This window comes from Apteryx rowi, unplaced genomic scaffold (genome assembly GCF_003343035.1).
Source record: "Apteryx rowi isolate R43461 unplaced genomic scaffold, aptRow1 scaffold_1122, whole genome shotgun sequence".
In the NCBI taxonomy this organism is placed as follows: domain Eukaryota; kingdom Metazoa; phylum Chordata; class Aves; order Apterygiformes; family Apterygidae; genus Apteryx; species Apteryx rowi.
Genome location: NW_020447334.1, coordinates 81,509 through 90,726, shown reverse-complemented (window position 1 = coordinate 90,726; position 9,218 = coordinate 81,509). Strand labels below are relative to the sequence as shown.

The 9,218-nt window shown below is 45.0% G+C and overlaps 1 protein-coding gene across 1 annotated transcript in view; it reads left to right on the top strand.

Annotated features, from left to right (window-relative positions):
• The window catches only part of LOC112971890 (myosin heavy chain, skeletal muscle, adult-like), an 18,006-nt gene extending 13,754 nt beyond the window's left edge, over nt 1–4,252 (top strand). Inside the window, exons 23-34 of the mRNA XM_026077764.1 lie at nt 21–139; nt 619–815; nt 1,245–1,428; nt 1,515–1,680; nt 1,852–1,976; nt 2,174–2,482; nt 2,581–2,784; nt 3,044–3,169; nt 3,263–3,433; nt 3,519–3,623; nt 3,763–3,858; nt 4,097–4,252. Of these exons, the coding sequence (XP_025933549.1) occupies nt 21–139; nt 619–815; nt 1,245–1,428; nt 1,515–1,680; nt 1,852–1,976; nt 2,174–2,482; nt 2,581–2,784; nt 3,044–3,169; nt 3,263–3,433; nt 3,519–3,623; nt 3,763–3,858; nt 4,097–4,252 (1,958 nt within the window). The remainder of the gene's footprint in view (nt 1–20; nt 140–618; nt 816–1,244; nt 1,429–1,514; nt 1,681–1,851; nt 1,977–2,173; nt 2,483–2,580; nt 2,785–3,043; nt 3,170–3,262; nt 3,434–3,518; nt 3,624–3,762; nt 3,859–4,096) is intronic.
• Nucleotides 4,253–9,218: the final 4,966 nt, after the last annotated feature.

Sequence of the window (9,218 nt, the reverse complement as noted above, 5' to 3'; positions counted from 1 at the left end):
GTTTCTTTTACACTTTGCAGGTGAATATTCACGCCAGGTGGAGGAAAAAGATGCATTGATTTCTCAGCTATCTAGAGGCAAGCAGGGATTTACCCAACAGATTGAGGAACTGAAGAGACATCTGGAGGAAGAAATAAAGGTGCCCATGTTTCCTGTAAAAGGCTTCTTTCTCCTTAGAGGCAGAGTTCTGTTTCAGGGAGCCTTTCCCTAAAGCCATATAGTGCTGGAGGGAGTACCAGATAATCGTAGTCCACCTAATTGTAGCCTGGTTTCTACCCTAGAGGAAGTTGTCCACAAGGCTTCGATGCAATTTGTGACGCTCTCTAATATAGGATTTAGACACAACTGTAGAAACATTTATATAAACATTTCGTACATTCACAGTACACTTATATAAACAGCTATATGTTATATAAACAGCAGAATCATTTCCACCTTTCACTAACCCTGATTTCCTAGAACACATTTATGAAGGATTCATCAGCTCCTAGCTTTACACTTCTCTGTGAGAATTTACCCGTCCTTCCCCCTAGGGCAATATTCCTGTGCCTGACAATTTCACTGTCAAGAAGCATCTCAAAATACGTACTGAAGTTTCCAATMCTGATGTCTYCSCAGGCCAAGAATGCCCTGGCCCACGCCTTGCAATCTGCTCGCCATGACTGTGACCTGCTCCGGGAGCAATATGAAGAGGAGCAGGAAGCCAAGGGTGAGCTGCAGCGCGCCCTGTCCAAGGCCAACAGTGAAGTGGCCCAGTGGAGAACCAAATATGAGACGGATGCTATTCAGCGCACGGAGGAACTGGAAGAGGCCAAGTATGTGGGAATTGGGATGTGGTACAGCTGGAGGAGACTGGGGCAGTCAAAGAAAATTTGTCAGAGTGCCTAAAAGTATAAGGGCAGGTTGAAGGTATAGCTGAGAGAGATAACCAAATGATAAGGATGCTCAGCTGTCTGCTTTAGGGTGGATGAGAGAGGCAAAGTGTGCTCTGGAGAAACCGGGTTGGGAAGACAAATATACCCATCAAGATTAGAAAGGCTAAGACAGGCCTAGTACTCAGTATAGAGTCAGGGCACAGAAGTGTTGGACTCTATCTATATGTTGCATCCAGTCTTGGGGAAGAAAGTGTCTTCTGTGAAAAATACTGGGGTGACGGACTGTAAAATGGACTAGTGCTCTCTTGTGAATAACACAGCCCTGGCTCCCCAGTGATCTCTAAGTCGGTGCTGTTTACCGCCTCCCAGGAAGAAGCTGGCGCAGCGTCTGCAGGAAGCGGAGGAACATGTTGAAGCTGTGAATGCCAAATGTGCTTCCCTGGAAAAAACAAAGCAGCGGCTGCAGAATGAAGTGGAGGACCTGATGATTGATGTGGAAAGGTCGAATGCTGCCTGCGCAGCTCTGGACAAGAAGCAGAAGAATTTCGACAAGGTAACCTGGGCTCCAGCCTTGTGCYGTGGGGACAGAGCATCCCCTYATGGTTGCCACRTCCRTACTCAGGCCCTSTTGCTCTTCAGATCCTGGCAGAGTGGAAGCAGAAGTATGAGGAAACGCAGGCTGAGCTGGAAGCCTCCCAGAAGGAGTCTCGCTCTCTCAGCACGGAGCTGTTTAAGATGAAGAATGCCTAYGAGGAGTCCTTGGACCACCTGGAGACGCTGAAGCGGGAGAACAAGAACTTGCAGCGTAAGTCCCGGCCGCTCTGCTCCTCACAGGCCTTTCTTGCAAGCTTCTCTAGCCACCMCAYCAAATGGSTCYWTGCCYGCAGTGCTGCRAGGGTGCRTGTCACCTTCCTGTGGCAGGACGTTTCTGCTGCTGCTCAGTGCCTGACCCTGCCATTTGTCYCTGTCCCTACAGAGGAGATTGCTGACCTGACGGAGCAGATTGCAGAGGGAGGAAAGGCCATTCATGAGCTGGAGAAAGTGAAGAAGCAGATTGAGCAGGAGAAATCTGAAATCCAGGCTGCTCTGGAGGAAGCTGAGGTACACGGCAGTAGTCACTGGTGTCCACACTAAAAGTACGAGCAACAGGGACGTGTGGCTACAAAATGTGTGGTTCTCCTCTGCCCTGGCTGTGGAGCACAGCCAACTCAGATTTCCTAAAATACTGTGTAAGAGAGTACTTGGCAGGTAAGCAGCAGATTTAGTCACGTGATGACTCTCCCCGTCCACTTGTCCAGGCCTCCCTAGAACATGAGGAGGGGAAGATCCTGCGCCTCCAGCTGGAGCTCAACCAGGTCAAGTCTGAGATTGACCGGAAGATAGCAGAAAAAGATGAGGAAATCGACCAGCTGAAGAGAAACCATCTGCGAGTTGTGGAGTCCWTGCAGAGCASSCTGGATGCAGAGATCAGGAGCAGGAATGAAGCGCTGAGGCTGAAGAAGAAGATGGAGGGAGACCTGAATGAAATGGAGATCCAGCTGAGCCATGCCAACCGCGTGGCTGCAGAGGCCCAAAAGAACCTGAGGAACACACAGGCAGTGCTGAAGGTCCGTTAAGCAGAGAGAGAACTGAGTGAATGGCTTAGCTCATTTCTTCAGGGCAAGAATACTATGCCACCTTGTAATTTCTGCTGCCTCCTTTACAGGATACCCAGATACACCTGGACGATGCTCTCAGGACACAGGAGGACCTGAAGGAGCAGGTGGCCATGGTGGAGCGCAGAGCAAACCTGTTGCAGGCTGAAATTGAGGAGCTACGGGCAGCCCTGGAGCAGACGGAGCGGTCCAGGAAAGTGGCTGAGCAGGAGCTGCTGGATGCAACGGAACGTGTGCAGCTCCTTCACACCCAGGTCAGGAACCCTGCTGCAAATGACTCCCATAGACAAGAGATAGCATAGAAGGTCACAAGTAAGTGATTACCATGTAAATACTTGAARAGCAATGTTGTCACAAGACAAGCCCAGCCAGTCAGCATGTCCAGTTTGTAAATAGGGCTCTAAAGCGGACTCCTGCATCAAAGACTTCAATAAGGAATATGCTTTCATTTTCAGTTCTTGAGGCAGAAGAGTTAGGCCTAACAGTAGAAATCACSTTCATTCTGTTGCACAGAACACCAGCTTGATCAACACCAAGAAGAAGCTGGAAACAGACATCATGCAAATCCAGAGTGAAATGGAGGAGACGATCCAGGAAGCCCGCAATGCTGAAGAGAAGGCCAAGAAGGCCATCACAGATGTGAGCTGGGGACTCCTTGCATTGCTGGTGGTGGATGGATTCTGCCCCAACATGTCTCCCGCCGCAAACTGGCGCTGTTCCTTTGCTCTCCAGGCRGCCATGATGGCAGAAGAGCTGAAGAAGGAGCAGGACACCAGCGCCCACCTGGAGAGGATGAAGAAGAACTTGGACCAGACAGTGAAGGACCTGCAGCWCCGYCTGGATGAGGCTGAGCAGCTGGCCCTGAAAGGAGGCAAGAAGCAAATCCAGAAGCTGGAGGCCAGGGTGCGTAGGGCTGGTGTTTGTGCATCAGRGAGCACGTGCCATGAGGCACCACTGGGGAATTCCAAGCATGACCTTCTCATTGCAGGTGCGGGAGCTGGAAGGGGAGGTTGATGCTGAGCAGAAGCGCAGCGCTGAAGCYGTGAAGGGTGTGCGCAAATACGAGAGGAGGGTGAAGGAGCTGAYCTACCAGGTAAGGCAGGAGGCCTTCTTGTGCTGACACAGCCTTCTCCCAGGAAGCCAAAACATTTTAAYGTGATTGCCATGGGGAAATGCTATTTTTGGTGTGGGGAAACCAATGCACTCTCTTTCCTGCTTACCAACTGCACTAGTCTGAGGAAGACCGGAAGAATATTCTCCGGCTCCAGGACCTGGTGGACAAGCTGCAAATGAAAGTGAAATCCTACAAGAGACAAGCTGAGGAGGCTGTAAGTATCACTCTGAATCACAGCAAGAGTGTTTCCCAAGCAGGAGGCACACATAGTGTTCTAAACAGGGAAAGATARGGAAGTTTGTYTGAGGCCTATCAGTAAGTAGTGATAGGTGGGGGGTGGAAGGGCTGGGCCCTTCCCCAGTTTACATCCAAAGCCCCTCAAGTTCCAGTCACAAGATGAATGGAAAGTCCCTGCCTTGGGCTCTTCACCATCACCTCCCTCTCCCCTACAGGAGGAGCTGTCCAATGTCAACCTCTCCAAATTCCGCAAGATCCAGCACGAGCTGGAGGAAGCCGAGGAGCGGGCTGACATTGCAGAGTCACAGGTCAACAAGCTCCGAGCCAAGAGCCGGGAGTTTCACAGCAAGAAGATCGAAGAGGAAGAGTGAAGATGTCAGGAGGCATCAAAGTGACGTGGGTAGTGCACAAAATGTGAAACCCTCTGTCACTTTCTTCTGTAATTAGTCTTTGTAACTGCCCTAATGTCTAGAGAATAAAGACCGTAGATTTCTTGGCCTACACACTGTGAGCACTAATTTACATTTTTTTCTCTTTTTACTTGTTAGTCTTGTTAGTTTTTACTTGTTAGTCTTGATCACCATTAGCTTTTAGGCACAACTTTTGCTTATAATCCTTGTATGCCTACATCACAATACTGCTTTTTGTCACCAACCTGCCAACTACTTATGCCCTTTATATTACATTAGTGACTGAGTCAAGAATAGAAATGGAACTTCAAAGACAGAGAAATCCAGGGAAATAATGCTTGAGAGTGATTTGTACCATTTCAGCCTACCTACTGTTCCATCTCAAAACAGCACCTGGTATTTGCCCCTATTGCACTTCAGCAGTTTCCATTTGTGAGCAAGTGATACAGCTGTCAATCTAGACACTGTCAAGCGTGAGATCTGCTTTTTGCTGGCCTCTCTCCAAGGGAGATTTGTGGAGGGCCGGATACTGATAGAGTTTATATTTTGTAGGAGGGTGGCAGAAGCTGTTCTTCAGTCCAGTTTAAGTTTACTTTATTAATTTAATTAGACAGGGGGACAGTGAAAAGTACCACACCCACTTGGACTAAAACTGGAGGGGACTGGTTGACAGTTCTGTGATAATTCCTGTAAATAAGATAAATCTCCCCAAAAGCTGAGTCTCCTGCCCACAGAAGCACTACCCCTCCTAAGGGCATCTTTCTTTCTGATGAGAGCCTGGTTTTTGAATGTGGTCCTTTCCTTAGTGGTATTTTAGATACCTGAGCCTGGACCACCAGCCTCTCTCTCTGTAGCCTGTGGCAAGATGGGTCAGTGAGCATACAAGCGGCATCTGCAGTAGACCATCAGTGAAAGAGGAACACTGCAGTGTTCATTAGCAGCTGGCATTTCCAGTCTAGCCTATTGATTTTCCATTCAAATTATACAGACTTGGCAACAAGGAAGTTGGGTATCCAAACAGCTTGATTCTGGGCCTGACCAGAGYTCAGAATGAACCAGCAGTGAAGACTTTGGGCCTTCGCTAAAATGTCACAATGTCCAGTCTCGACCTCTGCCTGTTGGGGCAAGGCTCTCAAGGCTGGGGCTCACTGTTGCAGCCATGGCTGCTGAGTTCCCAGTGAGCGCTGCGTCAACCCCGCACCTGTAGCACTTTCTGGGAAGGGGGAATATGTGGAGATGAGGACAGGTAGTTTGTGTTATTCCAAAGGGAGGACCCCCTTAAATTCAAGTCAGCCTTATCTCTGAATCAACACAGACTTCTTTGAAAAGATAGACAAGCATGTGTATGGGGAGATCCAGTTGATATAATCCCCTGGGATTTCAAAAACCTTTCAACGAGGTACTTCATCAAAGGTTTTTACAGAAACAATGCAGCCATGGGATAAGAAGGAAGGTCCTCACTCAGATAAATAATTATCAAAAGGAGAAGAGTTATCTCTGTTGGGGGCTTGTGTTGTTCAAGCTATTGATAAAGCAACCTGAAAAGGAGTTGAACAGGAAGGTACAAAATGTTTCCCAATGAAATAATGCTATTCCAGGAAGTGAGGACAAGCACTGATGGCTAACTGCAGTAGGATTTCCATGAGATTAAGTGAATGGACATTAAAATAGCATTCAAAATTCAACATAGATAAACACAAAATTATACACTTGGAGGAACATAATCCAGTTTCACATATAAAAAGGTGGGCTCTGAGCTGACTGTACCAGTAGGGGCAAGATCTTCCACCTGTGATGGATAATTGCATGAAAATATCAACTCAGTTGTCAGCAGTGGTAGGAAAAGAGAAAAGAAAAAAAGCAAATTGAATCTTCAAGGAAATATCATGAATGAACAAAACAGAGATGACTATTGTTCCACTATACAGATCAAAGGTGTGATGACATTTTAATATTTTGGGGAGCCAGTTTCCCCCATCTCTAAAAGGGGGCAGAGGAAACAGAAAACATTCCAAAGGCAATAAAGATGATCAAAGATATGGAGCAGCTTCTGTTTTAGGACCAATTCAACAAACCCTGAGACTTAAGATAGGAAAGGAGACAACCGAGTGGGGATACAAAAGAGATCTAGAAAATTGGCAGCAGTGTGGAGAGGTTGACAGGGATCAAATTTTAACCGTCTGTTGCATTAAAAGAACAGGAAAGTGCGGAGGGTGGAAGGCAGGGGGCAATGTGTGTGTGTGTGGAAAGCAAATGAAACTACCTGAAGGCAAGTTCAAAAACACAGAGGTGTGGGTTCTTCATACAATATGTGCGTAAGCTGTTATTGCATGCTAAAGGATTACAGGGATTCAGAAGGAACCTGGACATGTTCATGGTGAAGAAATCTACCAGACATTATCAACTACACAGAAATCCTGCCTGTAGCACAAAGGCCCAGAGCTACATAGAAAGACAAGTTCAGAATGTACTTGAGGGAAGYATCATGCATGCTTTCTCTTTCATGTAGTTTAGTCAGGGAATAAGCACTTGTAGAGAAAGGGAGGGCAGCCCACCCACACAATATGTGGGCTTCCATATAGAATAGATTTTAGAGACACTCTAAGATCGTAATCCACAGACAATGCATAGGTTAYTGAAAAATCTTACGGATGCATCAGCACCACCTGAGTACAAGGGAMCCACTTTATCAGAAAGGACTTTAGGACAGGATGGTCTGGACTTCTGTTAAATGCAGTTTTCCTTTTTGAGAGAATTCCTACAATAACCTTGTGTAGAAGGAAAAAAGGCAAACTGCACTGCTGCAAGAGGATATACTGTTTACTGGAAGTGTGTAAAATGACTTAACAGATCCTCCTTCATCTCAGCAACTAGAGTTCACATCTTTTCTCTACTTCTACCCTGGCCTGTGRCGGTGAGCTGGCCATGACTGCAGAAGGTGTGAAGGCTTTAGAAGGTTAGGAAGAGCAGACACTTTCCTTATTTAGGTGGGTTTTGCTTCATGCCCTTAGCTCTGCAGACCCCCTCTCCAAGGAGGAGTCTGTGTGCCCCTGGCTCAGCATGCTACATTTCCTTCACGATACAGCTACTGAGATGGAAACAAGCTGCCCTAACACAAGGCTGTGAGGGACCTTTGCCTCCAGGCGCAGGAGGGTCTGGGTTATCATAAGTACAACCAAAATTTTCCTATGGGCATCCTCAGGTGGAGGTTGGGATCCTGATGCATTAGGCTGTATGAGTGCAAAGAGCCAGAATCAGTACCATCTGGCTAATGACACAAGTATATAGATAGCCTGAGAAATGATTGGGGACAGAAGTAAAAACAGTTGTGTGGAATACGGAATGTAGGTTTGAGGTCTGAGATAAGGAGAGAATTAACAGTGTCTGAAATACCTGGGTCATGGGCAGGAAAGGTGTGGATAAATATGAAAGAAAAGGACAGGGAAGATGGCTGAGGATATTTGGGAATGAGGAGTAAATCGATGTCAACTTTAGGTGAAGAAGGGTAAGAAAAACTGATAGGTGTTGGGCTGGGGGTGATGATGCAGTTAAGGGTGACAGGAAGGGAAAAGGAATAGGAACTACAGTTCAGCGATAGTGACAAGATTTGCTGTATTTTTATTGCAAGAATTGATTGGCTTGAGGCAGATTTTAAATGAATAAAATGGTTACAGTTACAATTATATTAGCAGCTATAATCATAATAATTATATCATTATAACTTAATGTTTCATTTGGTTTACTAATAAAAGACAATTCTAGAAAATGGCATAAATGTCTTAACATAAGAAAGATCATATCTTTATTTTCCTTTCTAAACAACTGTTAAGGTCAGTGTAAGCATCTTGGATACAGGAAAATGTCTATATAGCAAAATACTGGCATGTGAATTTTCTTTCATGAGTAAACTTTCTTGGCTAACATTTTCCATGCTGACATTTCTGAAGACATAAAGAAAATTCAGTGTAAGATCAGCATAATTTGGGGAGAAACTATATGCGTTGTCAGTCCAGAATTATTTTTTTCTARCTAAACTAAAACATTTATTCAGGGTTTTTACAAAATTACTTATTTTCTGTCTGCTTTCCATTTGTTCAGTGAGTAACCAGAAAAATATTCTTGGCAGAATCAGATAAGCAAACATGATAGCATTCTTACACAGAGCCATGGTATTATTTTACAAGGAAACTGCACGCACTCTGCTGTCAAAGATTTTATATGTTTGCCTAGATGAATCATATCTTTGAATAGAAGGTGAGTAATCCTTAAAAAAAAGATGTTTTCTTACTGATTTTTTTAAAAAGGGTAAAAGTTAAACTATACCAGAGATTAACATGCTGTACATGTACAGTGGCAACAGTGTTTAATAGCCAGCTACTCATCCTGCATGTGCCACCAGGATGYGTATGTCCAGAATAAGCCAATTAATAAGCACTATCTGTTAAGCACTTGTTTAGTTCTTGCAAATCTGAARATGTTCCTTATTTATATTAGGGAAATACCTCTCAGGATTATATTTCATTTCCCATGTCTTTGTAGTTTAATACCATACATTGAAGATTRGAGTCAGTTTGTATAAACACCCAGTTTGTGGAATCAGACTCTCTATTAGCTGATAAGTGCTGATGCAAAAGTAACTAATCTTGAAAAAAGCATTGGTCTATAATTACCATGAAGGAACATCTCTGAGAGAAAGTTTAAAGTAAATGTAGCTGATGTGCTCCAGCAGAGCTGCGGGGATGGCAATGGCTCTCAGATCATAACAATCTGAACATCAGTGATGTGCCTCTTAAGTAAATAAGCGCTGTTTTCATTAACAGAATAGGATTRTCTGAAAATATCCCTGTTCAGCAGAAATAAACTTCTAATCAGTGAATTCTGAGAAGCCAAATTCAACAATTCAGTTCTTCCTAACTAACAAGTCTGT